Genomic DNA, 20,786 nt, shown 5'->3' on the forward strand with positions numbered 1-20,786 from the left:
TATACATGTATATACATACATACATACATACATACATACATACATACATACATACATACATATATATATATATATATATATATGTGTGTGTGTGTGTGTGTGTGTGTGTGTGTGTGTATGTCTCTCTCTCTCTCTCTCTCTCTCTCTCTCTCTCTCTCTCTCTCTCTCTCTCTCTCTCTCTCTCTCTCTCTCTCTGTGTGTGTGTGTGCTCTTCACAAGTAGGGGCCTACCTCAAAAACAGACAGAAGACAATACCCATTACATATCACCCGAGTATTCCACAGTACCGTATCGACGGGCTGTGGTGGGGGTGGGTGGGGGTGGGGTGGGGCAGGGGAACCATGGCCCCGTGTTCCCCAATCAAACTTTTTAAAAATAAAATCATACATGTATACATACATACATACATACACACATAGTGTAGGTTGGCCCCCCTAATAGTGGGTGGGCCACCGCCCTCCAATCTAGACTGTAGTGAGTGAGATTTTTTTTAGGGGGTTGGGTAATTTTTCCTCAAAATATACATTGGAAACAAAAATCCACTTGTCCAAGCAGGGGGTGGGGTAAATTTCTATCTCCGTCACCCCCTCTGCACACGCGCACTACCATATAAGACCTGCGTTTATTTTTGTTTACGTCTATTTACTTAAAGGTAAAAAAATATTTTATAATGATATTTTAATTAACTGGTTATTATATGCCCCACGGCCCTTAACATGAGTGAATAATTTAAAAAGAAATCTCACGTGGCATGTTTTATAAAGATAGGTATTTGTGATATCTAAAACATCTCGAGGCATCAAAGTCAAAGTCACACCCACCAAGTCACGCGTTCTTTACGATTGGAAGTTCAAGAAGTTCGTTTCTGTCATTCATGAATATTTAATATTAATATAGTACGCGACACGAAAATCGACACATCAAATTACTGCGTTTTTTAATTGAATATTATATATCACAAACAGAACAGAATACCTCCTAAATAGTATATACCATATACATGTATTATTTCCAATTCATAACTTTTGTTACATTACATTTGGTAATAAAAAATGCACTTGAAGAGAATAATCATTGTCTTCCCTTGTCACGAAGTATAGTCGTCCTCGTTATGGGTTTACGACCTTCACCTTGTCTGAAACGTGGATGCAATCAACTTTGACACTGTCAGATTTTACAATATTGTCTAATTACATTTACATGTCGATGGAGAGTGCTTTTTGTGTTAATTGTTTCGGCGCAGAACAGTTTGGTTTATATTTTACCAAATTGGTGTTGGAATTTGGTAAGAATTTCTGTTATCATTTCTGTCCTAGAGATAAATTGTGGAAGCGCGGTTATTTTTATCATTGTTGTAATCATAATGTTTAACATTAACACGTGGTTTACGTTTTAGTGGTGTTTAGACCTCGCACATTAAACATGATTGGTACTATAATGTAGCAGTAAAATCATTTAATTGATTAATATATTTTCAACCATGTTTTTCTGCCAAACATGGCACCTACACACCGATTTGGTCTTGAATCTGTTGTCTTCATTTCATGGTGACGGTCTGTATGATGTGTATCCGGCTGTCATTTGATTATTAGGTGATACACTGAATCTGATTATCAACAAACGCAATTGAAATAAAACAATATATTGATCAGTAAGAAATTTCTTCTTGCACATTCATATTTACATTCCCATCAATAGAAATATTTGTTATTCAGCTCCCAAAAAAAAGTACCCAGCAGCAAAAGCATGTCTTTTAAGTTTTAAGTTTTTTTTTTTTTTAAAATATATATATAAATATATATATATTATATTTTTTTTAAAGCTGCAATTTCAATTAACTTCCAATTGTTCACTCGTGTCTTATCAAGGGCAAAGTGTATATGCATTTGTTATTACTCAGCCTGAAAAAAATAAAAGAAAGAAAGCACCACAACTGGTATATCAAAGGCCATGGTATGTACTATCAGGACTGTCTATGGGACAATGCATATAAAAGATCCCTTGGCGCATTAGAAAAAATGCAGCGGATTTCCTCTGATGACTACGTGTCAGAATTACCAAATGTTTGACATCCAATAGCTGATGATTTGTTAATCAATTTGCTCAAGTGGTGTTGTTAAATAAAACAAACCACCCCATAACATAGTGTTTATAAAAAACACAAAACAAAATAAAATATTTTAGAAATAGTTTTTTTTAAAATGTGTTACGTAATGCTGCTAAATACACCCACTCACCCTCTGTAACGGTACATAATGTTTGGACCTACACCCACCCACTTCTCGAGCGTTAAGTAATATTTGAATGGCCCGTTATTAGCACAGTTCATTAATAATGAGATTAAAAATTGTGGAGAATTGGCTTAAACATTTCACAAGTAGGTCACCTATAAATGATCCTAGCAAAAGTTGGGAGTAGTATTTTATCATCACCACTCCAACACAATTAACTGTTAATAACTTATTCATTGCTTATGGTATTTAATTTTTATTTGCTACATGCATTTAAAAAACTTTTTCTCTGAAACAATATTGTAGTCTGTATTAAATAATAATGTGTAAGGTACAGAAAGATTATGAACCAAAATATGAAACATGCTTCATAGATTTACTAAATTGAAATGAAATGAATATTTGTTTAACATACAACAATTTGAGGGCTAGTTCAATTTGGTCAAGGGTCCAATGACAATTTATTTTAACTGACCATGCTGACCACTTAGATTTTTAAGTTAAGTTTCAGTCCTGATCAGTTTTAAGGCTTTGATTGCTTGTTCCGAGTATAGTGATGTTCCAGCTATTGATTATAACATAATATAAATTTTGTATTCTCTGATTGAGATTTTACCCCGTCCCAGCTAGTGCCCCATGACTCATATATCAAAGGCTGTGGTATGTGCTGTCCTGTCTGTTGGAAAGTACACATAATAAATGTATACATACATAAAAGATTCCTTGACACTGCTAATGGAAAAAATTTAGCAAGTTTCCTCAAACTGCCTGCCTCAGGGACAAAATGTTTGACATTCTACCTGTCTAATGATTCATAAATTAATGTGCTCTAGTGGTGTCGTTAAACAAAACATTACTTCTAAAATTTTCATTCATTTTAACTTTTATCCAATTAAAGATCAAGCACGCTGTCCTGGGCCCACACTGTCCTGGGCACACACCTCATCTATTAGAGCTGTCCGTACAGGATAGTTGGGTAGTGACAGTGTCCAGTTCTGGGGTTCAAACCCAGTATCTACCAGCCTTAAGTCTGATGGCTGATGCGATATTTAAACAGCGTTTCAGTTCTTTTAAAAATTTAGTTGTATTCATTCATGTAAACGTGATATATAGGTACCAAAAGATAGCAAAATATGTGTTTCATTACTGTAGCACTTCAGCCCCTACAATTAAAAACTTCACAGCATTGCCAATTGCCGCGAGGAATTACAGGGGTTGCACTTTAACCAATATGACACCAAGGTAGCTTTCAACATTACTGGTATATCTGGTATATCTGCCATACCTGTATAAGAATGTCTGAATGGAAATGATTGACCTTTTTGTATTTTAAACAATAAATAAATAAATGAAGTGGATTCGCAAACAGGTGGTAAGCCTATATAAATGCCTCTCCACGAGTTGATGTTACATATATTGTATAAATTTCAATGAATGGCATAAAATATAACATTACAAAAATATAATTTCAACCATTACATACAACGATTGATCTGATTAATATTCTCTTCATATGTATTGATTATTATATTAGCACAGTACTGTATTGAATAAATAAATTATATGTTCATATATTTCTATTTTAGATTTGGAGCACAGGTTAAACTGTTTGAGTCACCCCTTAAAAAGTATAGCGTGACTGTCCTGTACTGACTTGTGCCCAAGTACACCATTTAAACTGAGTGTGCAATGAGTTTTGCAGTCACCAATCCCAAATTATGTATTAGTGTATATAAAGCCATATTTCCGTGTGTTTTCAGCTATGGTGTGCACATACCGGTGGAATGGCCTACTTCCAAACATCAACCCCTAAAGAGACTACCAAGGTGAACTCCGATGAGGCGTCTTCCCTTGCAAGACAGCTGGTGAGTACATCAATATGTCGTGTTATGCTAAATGTGTACAGCTGGTGAGTACACCAATATGTCGTGTTATGCTAAATGTGCACAGCTGGTGAGTACACCAGTATGTCGTGTTATGCCAAATGTGTACAGCTAGTGAGTACACCACTATGTCGTATTGTGCTACATGTGTACAGGTGGCAAGTACACAAATATGTCATGTTGTGCTACTTGTGTACAGGTGGTGATTACACCAATATGTAGGGTTGTGCTATATATGTGTACTCTGTACTACAGTGTGCATCCAGTAAGACAGCTGATGAGTACACCAATGCCATGTTGTGCTACATGTGTACAACTGGTGAGTACACCAATATGTTGTGTTTTGCTGTGTACAACTGATGAGTACACCAGTATGTTGTGTTGTACTACATGTTTACAATTGTTGAGTTCACCAATGTCGTGTTGTGCTAGATGTGTACAGCTGTTGAGTACACCAATATGTCGTTCTTTGCTACATGTGTACAGCTGGTGAGTACACCAAAGTCATGTGCTACACGTGTACAGCTGGTGAGTACACCAATATGTTGTGTTGTGCTACATGTATGCTGCTAGTGAATACAGCGTGCATCCAGTAATACAGCTGATGAGTACACCAATATCATGTTGTGCTACATGTGTACAATTTGTGAGTACACCAATATGTTGTGTTGTGCTACACATGCACAGCTGGTGAGTATACCGATATGTCGTGCTCTACTACATGTGTACAGCTGGTGAGTATATGTCACGTTGTGCTACATATATGTATGCTGTACTACAGCGTGCATCCAGTAAGACAGCTAGTGAATATACCAATATGTCATGTTGTGCTACATGTGTACAGCTGGTGAGTACACCAATATGTCATGTTGTGCTGTATATCTGGTGAATACACCAATGTCATGTCGTGTTACATGTGTACAGCTGGTGAATACACCAATGTCATGTTGTGTTACATGTGTATGCTATAGTACAGAGTGCATCCAGTAAGATAGGCCATGAGTACACCAATATGTCATGCTGTACTACATCTGTATAGCTGGTGAGTACACCAATATGTTATGCTGTACTACATATGTACAGCTGGTGAGTTCACCAATATGCCATGTTGTGCTACATGTGTACAGCTGTTGAGTACATGAATACATCATTCTATGAGCTACATGTGTACAGCTGGTGAGTACACCAATATGGTGTGTTGTGCTACATGTATGCAGCTAGTGAGTACACAATGTGTTGTGCTATATGTATATGCTGTATTGCAGCATGCATCCAGTAAGAAAAATATGTTGTTCTGTGCTACATGTGTACAGATGGTGAGTACACAATGTCATGTTCTGCTACATGTGTTCAGCTGGTGAGTACACCAATATGTCATTCTGTGCTACATGTATGCAGTTGGTGAGTACACCCATGTTGTTGTGCTACATGTATGCAGTTTGTGAGTACACCAATATGTTGTATTGTACTACATGTGTACAGCTGGTGAGTACACCACCATGTTGTGCTGTACTACGTGTGTACAGCTGGTGAGTACAATTGGTGAGTACACCACTGTTATTTTGTGTTACCTGTGTACAACTGGTGAGTACACCAACATGTCATGTTCTGATGCATATGTACAGCTGGTGAGAACACCAATATGTCATGTTGTACTACATGTGTACAGCTGGTGAATACACTGGTATGTTGTGTTGTGCTACATTTGTACAGCTGGTAAGTACATCAACATCATGTGTACAGCTGGTGAGTACACCAATGTGTCACTCTGTATACATGTGTGCAGCTGGTGAGTATACCAATATGTCATGTTGAGCTATATATGTACAGCTGGTGAGTACACCAATATGTCGTGCTGTGCTACATGTGTACAGTGAACATTCAGTAAGACATAACCAGTGCCCAACAACTGGTACATCAAAGGCCATGGTATGTACTGTCCTATCTATGGGAAAGTACATATAGCCCATGTGGCGGCAGTGTGTTTCTTCTCTTTCTTGTTTTGGACCAAATGTTGAAATACCCATTTATGTTAGAACTGCTAATAAACAGAAGTACATGTAGTTTAAAAACGTGCTGAGGTGTCATTATTAAACTAATTACTGTCTTCTCCTAGTAACACTTGTAGGGATACAAAGAAAATAGTTATGTAGTAACTAAGGCTGTTGGCACTTGCACGTACATTTGTACGTATACCTGAATATTAGAGATAATATAATGATGATTTGCTGAACAATAACCAGCACACTGTTTCCCTTAATGACATGTAACTGTAGGTGGGTGTGTGTTGTATTTTCTATCACACTGCGTTGATTGGGAATAAACAATGTACCACAAGTCTTGCGGTGGTGCGCGTATTATGACATTGATATAAATAACGACGAGGTGCTAATTATTTTTAATAATAAATGACCGAGTTGTTTATTATTAATTAATGGTATGGTCAATTTCTTAATTATTTACTTGATATCAATAATATATAATTATTTGTTTTTGAATCGGCCTTTTAATATACAGTGAAACCCCTCTAAACTGGACATCCTTGGGACCAAGTAAAATGTCTGGTTTTAAGAGGTATCTGGTTTAGAGAGGTTAAGTTCTGTACTGATTTTAAAAAAATGGGCCATGAAAAACGTCCGGTTTTGGGTGAATTCCAGTATACAGAGAGTCCGGTTTTGAGAGGTTTCACTGTACATATATAGTCCACTGGCAATTAAGAAAATGACCATGGCAAAAAATATGACTTGGAAATATAGTCTCCTCGTCAGTTTTGTGGTTAATGTGTAAGAGAGTTGTTTAATTTGTCAGTATTACAAAAAATAATTAATTGTAAAAAATTACATACATGTACAAGTGCGAAGGCAAAATAAACAAGTGTTGCGGAAAACTGTAATCACTGTACATAGTATTCTCTATGGCATAGCTGATGGCCATGGTCAATAACCGGTTTTTGTAGTCTTAATTTATATCTGTTGTTCATAAATTGTAATATCAGTTGTAAAACAGCTATTTGTGCCATCAGTAGAGCACTAGTCTGAGATACTTGGGTAGTGGGATCGAATCCCCTTCATAGCCCAATTTTATTTTTGGATTTTTCCCATCCCAATCTCTGCCAAATGACTTGGATATCAAAGGCTGTGGTATATGCAGTCTTCTGTCACACCCATTGGTGAAAACATCATCCGTTAACACATACTAGTATACATATGATAAAACATAAAGACATACGACTGGCTGCTCCTAGGTGATGACCAGATCGCAAACTGTGCCATACCATCCCAGGGTTCGAACTTAACAACGTCACTGACAGCAATTACTCTAGGTAGAGAGCATCATCGATGGCACTTTTGTGCTGTCGGTAAAGCTCCTCAACAATGGCGAAAAGTATACACCTGGTGTATATTATCTTCCAATATTTAACATTTGCACCTTTAAAAGATGTCTACATATAACAAGATAGCCTTTCAGTCAGGTTTATTTGCTGCAAATTATGTCACTTTTTAAAAAATTGCCATAGGCAGGCTCAAAATTGTCGTTGGTGGACTGTTTCACCCATTGCAATTCTTTTAAAATTGTCGTTGGTGGACTGTTTCACCCATTGCAATTCTTTTAAAATTGTCGTTGGTGGACTGTTTCACCCATTGCAATTCTTTTAAAATTGTTGTGGAAGACAAATTCTTAAGTTTGAGCCCTGCATCCAATGAGAAAAAACAGCACAATCCAAAACGATCACTCTATGATGTACAAGTTAACCTGAAATTGACTTGTCTTCGACACATACATGTACATGTACGTTACATGTAACTACAAGAGCTAGGGCCGTAAACTGGTTTTAGTTTGAGGATGTATCAGACATAGAATGTACTACATTCGTGTCCGTTAGATATGTTTTAAAATAACCCGTTGTAAGATAAATGGTGTCTAATGGCTATTCATGTATAGTAATTAGTATTCTCTGTTTATCTGTGAAAAAGTGCTTTATATGCAGCATATAAAAGATACTTTGCTGCAAATGGGAAAAAGTGTAACAGATTTTCTCTGAAGAAAAAAAAAGTTTGTTTTGTTTAACGACACCATTAGAGCACATTGATTAATTAATCATTGGCTATTGAATATCAAACATTTGGTAATTCTGACATATAGTCTTAGAGAGGAAACCTGCTACATTTTTCCATTAGTAGCAAGGGATCTTTCATATGCACCATCCCACAGAGATGATAGCACATACCACGGCCTTTGATATTTCAGTCGTGGACTACATATCAGAATGTTTCATATCCAGTAGTCAATGATTAATAAATCAATGAGCACTAGTGTCATTAAAATGATGTTGAAATGACATTTACAATGGGCCATTGACAATCATCAACATTTTCAAAAGCATACAGACTATATGTACAGGTGTGGTGGTGGTGGTGGTGGTTTTTAAACGAAAAATATCTTGCTTGACAAATTCCTTGCAAAATATCTTTATTTATGTACTGGTACACCTTTGATAATGGGGAGGGTGAGTTGAGGTTTATAGAACTAAAAAGTATAAATACATGCTCTGTATAAGCTTGTGAAAAGTTGATTACTGTGAACAACCGCTAACAATGTTTTCAATATTTAATGTTGATGTCAACAGTTTCCTGTTATGTTGAGGCTTGTAGAAGTGTTTTTTCATCGGCTGACGTCACTACAGATTAATTTGATTGATTTGTGGGCCGTTGTCCTAGGTAAACCTCGCCACCGCCCACTTCGAAACAATGGGCATCCTGTTTATTTTCTTATTGATGTAACTTCTTTAAAAAAAAAAAAAATTGATAATGATCATTGCGGCATTTGGATCATAACATAGAGTCAAGGCTCGAAATTGACAAGATTACAGGAAGCCAATGCTGCTCAAAATAGACAATACAGGCTTTCTGCCAGAAAATAATTCGAGGGGACGTAATAAAAACAAAACTGATCATAAATGCCCCAACTAGGGACTGAAATCTTTTGAAATTAGACAGTGCATTCATATTTTTACTAAAAAAATGTGTCCATTAATTTCCAAGATTTTAGGATACCCTTTGTACTCTCTGTTGGAAACCTTTCAACATGCTTTGTAAACATGTATAACTTGTTGACATTGAAGACTGTTTGTGGTAATTCCGGCCCATGCAAAAGTAGTGCTTTTTGTGTAACATGGGTGTACTCCAGCCAGGTTTAGAGGGTGTGTTTGTTTAAACCAATATGCTGGAAGAAAGAGCTGGACAACAGGGATTGTCCTTTCCAGGGTATGTGTCCCCCAGGCAGGCAAAGGTACATACAAAAATCCACGGGCCTGCTGATATTAATAAAAATGTTATAGCCACTAAGGCTAAATAGTGAAATTAATTGTGGTTTGTGGCCAGATTCCTGTCATCACATTGTGGCAAATCTTATGAAATCTGTGAAACCATAAAATCTGGCAAGTTGACAAATCTGTAGATAGGAACGTTAATTAAAGGCAAATGTGGGGGCGAGACATAGCCCAGTGGTAAAGCGCTCACTTGATGCATGGTCAGTCTAGGATTGATCCCCGTTGGTGGACTCATCTCAGTGAGAAATCACCCTGGATGATAAACACAGGCAGGTTTTCTGTCAGAGGGTAAAATGGGTATGGCGCCATACCCATTTTTGCTTTCAAGTTAATCTTTTGACAAAATTAATTAATATTGTCATTACTGTATGATTTTCTTAACCCTAACCCTAAATGTAACCCATACCCCTGTTAACTGGGGTTGCATTCATTTCCATAGAGCCATACTCAAAAAATATTTTCTGGCAGAAACACTGACTGGGGACATCATCATTACCACCACCACTGCCAGATTTGGAGATTATACTTAGACAAGTTCACTCTGGATGATAAACACAGGGGACATCATCTTTACCACCACCACTGTCAGATTTGGAGATTATACTTAGACACGTTCACTCTGGATGAAACACAGGGGACATCATCATTACCACCACCACTGTCAGATTTGGAGATTATATTTAGACAAATTCACCCTGATGATAAACACGGGACATCATCATTACCACAACCATCAGACTTGGAAATTATACTTAGACATGTTCACCCTAATGATAAACACAGGGGACATCATCATTACCACCACCACTGTCAGATTTGGAGATTATACTTAGACAAGTTCACCCTGGATGATAAACACAGGGGACATCATCATTACCACCACCGTCAGATTTGGAGATTATACTTAGACAAGTTCACCCTGGATGATAAATACAGGGGACATCATCATTACCACCACCACTGTCATATTTGGAGATTATACTTAGACACGTTCACTCTGGATGAAACACAGGGGACATCATCATTACCACCACCACTGTCAGATTTGGAGATTATACTTAGACACGTTCACTCTGGATGAAACACAGGGGACATCATCATTACCACCACCACTGTCAGATTTGGAGATTATATTTAGACAAATTCACCCTGATGATAAACACGGGACATCATCATTACCACAACCATCAGACTTGGAAATTATACTTAGACATGTTCACCCTAATGATAAACACAGGGGACATCATCATTACCACCACCACTGTCAGATTTGGAGATTATACTTAGACAAGTTCACCCTGGATGATAAATACAGGGGACATCATCATTACCACCACCACTGTCATATTTGGAGATTATACTTAGACAAGTTCACTCTGGATGATAAACACAGGGGACATCATCATTACCACCACCACTGTCAGATTTGGAGATTATACTTAACGTATATGTTCGCCTGTAAGTCGATCTCGACTATAAGTCGAGTCCCTAATTTCAAGCCCTGAAAACTTATTTTTTTTATTGACCCGTTTATAAGTCGACCCATGAAAAACAACTTATAAATATTGAAGTATTTCTTATTTTCAGCACATGAGAACAATAATGTACAATATTTGAACAAATGAAAATTATTTTACAAACTTCGGTTTTAACGTTTTGTACATCGCAAACAAGTAACATAGCATCAAAACGAAATATTCCCTTAGTAGATAGTGAAAGCTGTTTGACTGTTACCGTATGGCACTGTACAGCATGGTTTTGTGCACAGACAACAACTTTATTTATAAACACTGACAACAGATCACTACAATAAAACTGAAAGTATCAGTTAATCACATGTTTTGCCGCCATATTAATACATGTAAGGAGGATAACTCTGGAAAGTACACTGGTTTTTATGTATGTCCCCAGTGAACTGCAGATATCAGTCTAAGCTGAAGTTAATCACCAACAAAACATTGTTTGAACAACCATTAATGCCAGTGACCAGATTTCAAAATAAACTCAGGCAACAGGTAGTTAGTATTGTTGACATTTTTGCTATTAGTGATGACTGTTATTTTAACTAAGTGGACTGTTCTCTTGGCATGCAAGTGAGATCGCACGGCTTTTTGCATAACCAAAACTGTTCTAATGTAAAAAAAAAAAAGGGTTATAAAAAACAAATGTGTCAAATTAACATATTTGAGTATAAATACAGGGCAAACTTCAACAATAAAACTTGTAAAATAATCCCCAAAACGGTAATATTTTTGGGTGAAATGTTTTTACCCTCTTATAAGTCGACCCCCCAAGTTATAAAATAATTTTTGGGTGAAAAAAATTCGACTTATAGACGAAGATATACGGTAGACAAGTTCACCCTAGTTGATAAACACAGGGGACGTCATCATTGCCACCACCACTGTCATATTTGGAGATTATACTTAGACAAGTTCACCCTGGATGATAAACACGGGACATCATCATTACCACCACCACTGTCAGATTTGGAGATTATACTTAGACAAGTTCACCCTGGATGATAAACACATAGGACATCATCATTACCACCACCATTGTCAAATTTGGAGATTATACTTAGACAAGTTCACTCTGGATGATAAACACAGGGGACATCATCATTACCACCACCAGTGTCAGATTTGGAGATTATACTAATACTTAGACAAGTTCACTCTGGATGATAAACACAGGGGACATCATTACCACCACCACTGTCAGATTTGGAGATTATATTTAGACAAATTCACCCTGATGATAAACACAGGGGACATCATCATTACCACAACCATCAGACTTGAAGATTATACTTAGACATGTTCACTCTGGATGATAAACACAGGGGACATCATCATTACCACCACCACTGTCAGATTTGGAGATTATACTTAGACAAGTTCACTCTGGATGATAAACACAGGGGACATCATCATTACCACCACCACTGTCAGATTTGGAGAATATATTTAGACAAATTCACCCTGATGATAAACACAGGGGACATCATCATTACCACCACCACTGTCAAATTTGGAGATTATATTTAGACAAATTCACCCTGATGATAAACACAGGGGACATCATCATTACCACAACCATCAGACTTGAAGATTATACTTAGACATGTTCACTCTGGATGATAAACACAGGGGACATCATCATTACCACCACCACTGTCAGATTTGGAGATTATACTTAGACAAGTTCTCTCTTGATGATAAACACGGGACATCATCATTACCACTACCACTGTCAGATTTGGAGATTATACTTAGACAAGTTCACTCTGGATGATAAACACAGGGGACATCATCATTACCACCACCACTGTCAGATTTGGAGATTATATTTAGACAAATTCACCCTGATGATAAACACAGGGGACATCATCATTACCACAACCATCACACTTGGAGATTATACTTAGACATGTTCACCCTAATGATAAACACAGGGGACATCATCATTACCACCACCACTGTCAGATTTGGAGATTATACTTAGACAAGTTCACTCTGGATGATAAACACAGGGGACATCATCATTACCACCGCCACTGTCAGATTTGGAGATTATACTTAGACAAGTTCACCTGGATGATAAACACAGGGGACATCATCATTACAAGTTCACCATGGATGATAAACACATGGGGCATCCTCATTACCATTACCATCATCAGACTTCGTGATTATACAAGGTCACCCTGGATGATAAACACCAGGGTATAAATGATTTTTTTGGAAAAATCACCAGCCACAAGGCTAGTGGGTTTGTAAGTTCCACTAGCCCACCAAAATAAACACTGGGGACATCATCATTAGCACCACTGACAGACTTGGTGATTATACCTAGACAAGTTCACCCTGGATGATAAACACCAGGGTATAAATGATTTATTTGGGGTAAAATCACAAGCCACAAGTTCCACTAGCCCACCAAAATAAACACTGGGGACATCATCATTAGCACCACTGACAGACTTGGTGATTATACCTAGACAAGTTCACCCTGGATGATAAACACCAGGGTATAAATGATTTTTTTGGGGGTAAAATCACCAGCTACAAGGCTAGTGGGTTTGTAAGTTCCACTAGCCCACCAAAATAAACACTGGGGACATCATCATTACCACGACTGATAGACTTAGTGATTAGACCTAGACTTGCATATCATGAAGCCTGTGTCAGATGGTGCAGTAAAAGCTTGACAGCTGTTACGGTATAATTATGTCTATGCCTATATGTTGGTGGATTCGTGTGTGTGTGTTGTATAGTATATAGATCAGCCTGCATACATTGTCTGTACTTAGCTGAGATTACTGTACATTCTCATTGATATTTTAGAGCACAATCTGTAAATGTAGGTTAAAACCCAGTGGTTGTGGCCTATCATAAGATAGGTTCCCCTCAGTGGATCTGGTGTGGCTTGTTTCCCATTCCAACCAGTGCCGATGATGACTGGTACATCAAAGGCTATGACATGCATGTGTATGTTGTTCAGTCTGTTGTGAAGTGCATGTTGGAACTAAACAATATGTTGAACAGTGAGTCCTCCAGATGGTGCCAGGATAAACCTTTACACCCAAGGCAAAATGATGAAGGTGAGTACACAAATATTGAATTCAGTCCTTCACAGCGGAAGTGCGCGATCGCGCTTTTGCCCCTAAGCTCAACCTAATTTTATGTGAGAAGAGTTTTTTTATCATCCACATAAATTCATGGTTTCTGCCCACCTCCAACTGGACAGTTGACAAGAAGCTGATTTAAGCCCAGTGTTTGGATACTAGTATTAACTATATTGCTTCTGTAATTGTCTAATGTGTGCTATTCAGAACTTCTTTGTGTCAATATGTGCAAGCTTTACTCAAGATCTTTCCCATGTAATGCTACCCCTGCAATTAAGAAAATGTCTATGGCCAAGAACAACATGCTGTTGAATATAGTCCAAGGCAAAAAAATGCTGTGGAGAATTAAAATTTCCACATCAATGTGACTATGTCCATGGCAATCAGCAATGTGACTATGTCCATGGCAATCAGCAATGTGACTATGTCCATGGCAATCAGCAATGTGACTATGTCCATGGCAATCAGCAATGTGACTGTCCATGGCAATCAGCAATGTGACTATGTCCATGGCAATCAGCAATGTGACTATGTCCATGGCAATCAGCAATGTGACTATGTCCATGGCAATCAGCAATGTGACTATGTCCATGGCAATCAGCAATGTGACTATGTCCATGGCATTGCTGATTGCCTTGGACAATTGCATGGGTTGGTAATGCAAATCCCAAGCTTGGAGCTTATGTGGAGAGTGATTTATCACTCACCTGGTATTTTAAAACGTGAAGGACTGATAATTATGTTGTGCATTTCACGTTCAATTAAATGTAAACCGTCAACTCATTCTATGTAGCGTTTAGCATGAATGGTCCAAATATATGTACATGTGCCAACTTGGAGGCAGCTGTGTGTGTAATGCGGCCATTACAGTTGGCATCAGTATTCAGCATTGCTGATGTAAAACACTGAATTTAAATGAGGGATTAGTATTTTTCTGATGATGCAATTTCAGTGAAAAAAGTACTGAACTAAATACATGTGTATTGTAAATCAGGAACTGTTAGCGAACATAAAATGTTAGCTAATTTAGAGAGGTCTTACAAAATGCTAATATTTCATATTTCATGATGCTAAATTTAAAGACACATACAACGGACTGTTCCAAAAAGCTTTTTTACGATTATTTTGTCTGTGATTAATTGAAGGCACAACACTGGTTATATGCTATTGATTAAGCCAAAAGGATAACAAACAACACTAGTTAGTTTAGCATGCACATTACTGCAATTTTCTACTAAATTCCAGGTGTCTGTAAGCCGCATAACGTCAAAATTCGTCGTCAACATTATTTCAGCTGATCCTACAACTTAAGCTTACTAGTTTTTCAGTTTTTGATATGATGACCTCGCTAATGTTCTATGAAGGTAATATGTCACTGATTTGGATTTCGCTAAACTTTAAGATCACTAATATTTTATAATTTACAGTATTTAAAATACATAAGATGTGGACATACATTTTTTTTTTTTTTTTTTTTTGTCTGAGTTATATATGTATAGATATAAATATAGTTTTTTGGCTGAAGTAAACTACGTTTGCTGAAGCATTAATATTTACTGAGGTAATTTCCTTAATTGAAAGGACTGGTAATTCAGCATATTGGCAATGACAATCACAAATCAATAATGTACAGTTTAAGGGCCAATTTCCATTTATCCATATAATGACTATGTTCATTGGATTCAGAATATGTGTTTATGCATATGTAATGATTGTAATCCGTAATACATTCTCTGCAAGTCACTGGCTATGCAAATACATGTAGGCTGAGTAGACTCCATATGCATTTCCATGAGTTAGGATAGCATGAGTTAGTGTATCTCATCAATTACTATATATGGAGAGTATATGTAAAAAGACTTGATTGATGTGTTTGTATAATAATATAATACAGTGAAACCTCTCAAGACCGGACCCTCTGTAAACTGGAATTCCCTCAAAACCGGATGTTATACAGAGTCCCTTTTTACAAACCAGGACATACATTGTAACTTAACCTTTTTAAACCGGATCCCTTTGAAAGCCATACATTTGTATTGGTCCCAAGGGTGTCCAGTTTAGAGGGGTTTCACTGTACTCAGGGTTTGAGTGAGTGCTCCGCAAGGCTCAATGGGTAGGTGTAAACCACTTGCACCGACCAGTGATCCATAACTGGTTCAACAAAGGCCATGGTTTGTGCTGTTCTGCCTGTGGGAAGCGCAAATAAAAGATCCCTTGCTGCTAATCGGAAGAGTAGCCCATGTAGTGGGGACAGCGGGTTTCCTCTCAAAATCTGTGTGGTCCTTAACCATATGTCTGATGCCATATAACCGTAAATAAAATGTGTTGAGTGCGTTGTTAAATAAAACATTTCTTTCTTTCTTTCGCTCAGGGTTTGGAGTCGGTATCTGGATTAAAAATCCCATGCCTCAACTGGGATCTGAACCCAGTACCTACCAGCCTGTAGACCGATGGCCTACCACGACGCCACCGAGGCCGGTCAAACTTGCACATCTTAAACTGGTTTAACTATACTGGTTTAGAGCTACTAAAACACTTTTGGTTGGAAATGATGAGTGTTCAAACATGCAATAGCTGTATACAGTTGGAAGTGTAGTCAGGGCTTCTAGATTGTGGTATCCCCACTCCCATGGCTAGTGATATTCAATGTTGGGCTAGTAAATAACTACAATTGGCATGCCCAATGGCTAGTGAATTTTTTTTGTCAAATGTTGCAGTTAAGTCTATTTTGTAATTATGAATATACTGCCCCCACCCCAACCCCCAAATGTTAGTGTTTTAAGCTCTATCTCCCTCTTTAGGTGACATAACTGATTATTACTATTATTTTTAAAATTGTATTAACTTAAAGTAAAGTAGGGCTAGTGAATTTTTAATTGTGGCTAGTAAATTTTTTAAATCACTGATCCCATGGTTATTGTATTTTATAAAAAATTCTAGAAGCCCTGGTAGTTATCTGCACATGTGCAAGACATGAAAACAATAATGGACTACAAGTTTATTAGGCCGAGTTAGGCTGTTGCTAACACACTTACTGCTTATGGTGACTATGACATCACTGTTACTTCCACTATATACTATAGTTTAACTAAAACAGTGTGAGTTCACACTTACATTTTAAAGTGGTTTAGTCATACCAGTTTAGTGTATGTGTGAACACAGCTATATATTGCAGACCTCACCATTAAAGAGAACCTATCATTTCATTTCATTTCAACTAATTTTCGTGCTTATATCCAATTAAGGTTCAAGTACAGCTGCCTGGGCACACACCTCAGCTATCTGGGCTGTCTGTCCAGGACAGTGCATTAGTTGTTAGTGGTTAGTGACAGAAAAGAGGGTTTAGTGGTCTTACACATTGATTCGTTAAAACTTGCTCTGGGTGGGAGCTGGTACAGGGCTGCGAACCCAGTACCTACCAGTCTTATGTCCAATGTCTTAACCACAACACCACCAAGGCCGGTACCAGGCTGTGAGCCCAGTACCTACCAGTCTTATGTCCATTGTCTTAATCACAATACCACTGAGGCCGGTACCGGGCTGCGAACCCAGTGCCTACCAGTCTTATGTCCAATGTCTTAACCATGACACCACTGAGGCCAGTAACGGGCTGCGAACCCAGTACCTACCAGTCTTATGTCCAATTTCTAAACCACGACACCACTGAGGCCAGTACCAGGCTGCGAACCCAGTACCTACCAATCTTATGTCCGATGTCTTAACCACGACACCACTGAGGCTGGTGAGGAACTATCACTTTGCCTCTAATTCAAGGGAGAATAATTTATCGAATTTAAAGAAAACAGTACTACAAAAGCAGTAATGGTAATATCTGAAATGGCTCCCCACAATCCAAGTTAGGGAAGTTAATTACTCCCATCACTTCTGTATTTTTTTAAGGTGAGATCTAAATTTGCTGAGAATGAATGAATGAATGTTTAACGACACCCCAGCATGAAAAATACTTCGCCTACTGGGTGTCAAACTATGGTAAATGCAAAACATTAAATGATGAACCACATCAATATAAAAATTCAATAGTCAAATAAAACACGGTAAGAAATTTGCTGAGATGCATGGCATGGTACTTATACAGTCAGGCAAATTTAGCATGATGCTTACATGAATCCCAGATTTTGGGTTATAAACATACGATTATAAGATTGAATCCCAAAATATCTAGATTACCGTATATTGCCGTGTATTAGTTTAACCCTAAATATCAAGTACAAAATCATCAGCCTCATGTATAAACCGAAGTCATCTTTTGTCCAGTTATACATTGTATTGATTTCAATAATACTGTCAACAAATAGACTTGTGCTTTTCTTTTTTATTATATTTTTTTCCCCTTTAATTATTGCAGACACAGTAATCATCACAATGCTAATGTCTTGCAAAAATAAATTAGCACGATAAATCATAATAGGAAAATAAACAATTCAAGCTGTAAAAACATACAGGTAAGCCTATCACTGCACGTAAGTAATTAAATTATTCACTAGACAGCAAATAATAAACTCATAATATTAAGGCATATCTCGTTTCCCCCCCACACAGTAAAAAAGTAAAGTTTGTTTTATTTAACAACGCCACTAGAGCACATTGATTTTTCATCTTATCATTGGCTATTGGACGTCAGATATATGGTCATTCTGACACTGTTTTTTAGAGGAAACCCGCTGTCGCCACATAGGCTACTCTTTTATGACAGGCAGCAAGGGATCGTTTATATGCGCTTCCCATAGGCAGGATAGCACAAACCATGGCCTTTGTTGAACCAGTTATGGATCACTGGTCGGTGCAAGTGGTTTACCCCTACCCATTGAGCCTTGCAGAGCACTCACTCAGGGTTTGGAGTCAGTATCTGGATTAAAAATTCCATGCCTCGACTGGGATCATTGCCTACCAGCCTGTAGACTGATGGCCTAACCACGATGCCACCGAGAGGCCGGTCCCGTCTCCCCCCCCCCCCCCCCCCCCCCCCCCCCCCCGAAACAAACAATTCTGTGGTCCATGATAGTTGTTCACACTGGTGCAAGTGGCGAAATCATGTGATCCAATCAAATAAGAGCTTACAACATGATATAGACAAAGGTGTCAGGAGTGAAGGAAAGCTAATATAAACTGATCGAGACTAGTTCATTTGTTTTCCTGTCATGGACGGAGGAGCCGGCCAAGGCCGGATCTTGTGCCCACAACAGCAGTGCGCTACAACAGCTTGTTCTGAATGTGCACGTAAAACCCTATGACCTGACCTGACCTCAGTTCATTTGTCATATAGTGTGGTCATGTGGCAATTGTGGGACTAATTATTGTCATGAAATTCATGTTATGTATTTTCAGTTGGTAATGTTAATAATGAGCTTAATTTATTTATGGCATTACTTTACAGTTTAATGCACCCTCCCAACAAAACAATAATATTAAAAATATAATACTTTTTTGAAGAGAAAACACTAGTTTTGTATCTTAAATTTGCTATGTGAAAGACTGGTCCTGTCAAAGAAAGATGGCAGATGGTTGGAAAGAACACATTTTTACCACATTTTTATTATTCATCAAACATTCAAGAACAAGAAAATACATAATATTGCATGATGGGTGTTTTATTAATATGGGTATTGTTACATAATCTGTTAAAGGCTTTAAGGGTCTGATCAAAATTTATAAGTCACAGTCGGGAGTGTTTTCGATCAGGATTTTATGAACCAAATTTGTTGCCTCCGTGTATTAGCCGACTCTTCTTTTGGAAAGTGTTTCTAGACTTCAAAAGTCGGCTTATACACAACAATATACGGTAGATAATTTTTATGATTCCAGTGGAATGCTACCCACAACCTGAGTGTTTGTCATGATCAAAATCATAGTAAACTGAAAAAACCCTCCCTGTTATGGTGTTCGCTAAGCAATTACATGAAGTTTCAAAAAAAGTATATTAAATTTAAAAAATATTTTAGGTGAGTGGAGGAGAGCTGGAGAGATCTGTTGCCTTTTTTGGTGAAGACTGTCCCCAATTCAGTGCATACATGTGTGGTATGTGGATAAATAAAATCTGTTCTTTAATCTGTAAATTGTGCTGGCGTTGTTTACTTGGCTCATTACAACTTGTGATGCATGTTAAATGCAATGCTTACGATATCTTGTACTTAAAGCCGTCATTAACTAGTTTCAATGCAAATGTCCGTTTATTTCAAGGCGTTGTATCAAAGTGATGGATACCAGCCCGCGTGTGTTAGACAGCTGAATGATTGCCAGTGTAGACTATAATTGTCTGTGAATTTGATTTGGCTTGCATGGTATTTGTCATATGAGTTGACCTTGTCAGAATAGAAGGGGACATACAATGATAATCTCATCCACGGTTAAAACAAAGCACAGGTGCATGCATGTGTGTGTGTGTGTGTGTTGTTGTTGATGTGTGCTGGTGTTATTGTTGTTGTAGTTGACTTTTATGACAATTCACCCATTGTTGACAGAGTTATGGCCCTTGAACTTAGGAGATACGGAAATTTGTTTTCCAGACATTTTTTTTTACCCAGTGCTTCACGATATTAACCTGAAATTGTGTGTATCCATGTAGCTTTATCATAAGTACTCTTACGTATCAATTTTTTACTTTCATGACATTTTGTTTGTTTTGTTTAAAGACATTACAGTGACTAAAGCACATTGATTTATTAATCATCAGCTATTGGGTGACAAACATTTGA

At 37.6% G+C, this 20,786-nt stretch overlaps 1 protein-coding gene across 3 annotated transcripts in view; it reads left to right on the forward strand.

Moving 5' to 3' along the window:
* The first annotated feature begins 1,146 nt into the window (after window positions 1-1,146).
* The window catches only part of LOC121385351 (transient receptor potential cation channel subfamily M member 3-like), a 164,357-nt gene continuing 144,717 nt past the window's right edge, over window positions 1,147-20,786 (forward strand). For all 3 annotated transcript variants that reach the window (XM_041515996.1, XM_041516005.1, XM_041516014.1), the window contains exons 1-2: window positions 1,147-1,285; window positions 3,992-4,096. In XM_041515996.1, coding sequence (XP_041371930.1) covers window positions 4,016-4,096 — 81 coding nt within the window. In that variant the 5' untranslated portion in view covers window positions 1,147-1,285; window positions 3,992-4,015. The remainder of the gene's footprint in view (window positions 1,286-3,991; window positions 4,097-20,786) is intronic.

This window comes from Gigantopelta aegis, chromosome 2 (assembly GCF_016097555.1).
Source record: "Gigantopelta aegis isolate Gae_Host chromosome 2, Gae_host_genome, whole genome shotgun sequence".
Taxonomy (NCBI): Eukaryota; Metazoa; Mollusca; class Gastropoda; order Neomphalida; family Peltospiridae; genus Gigantopelta; species Gigantopelta aegis.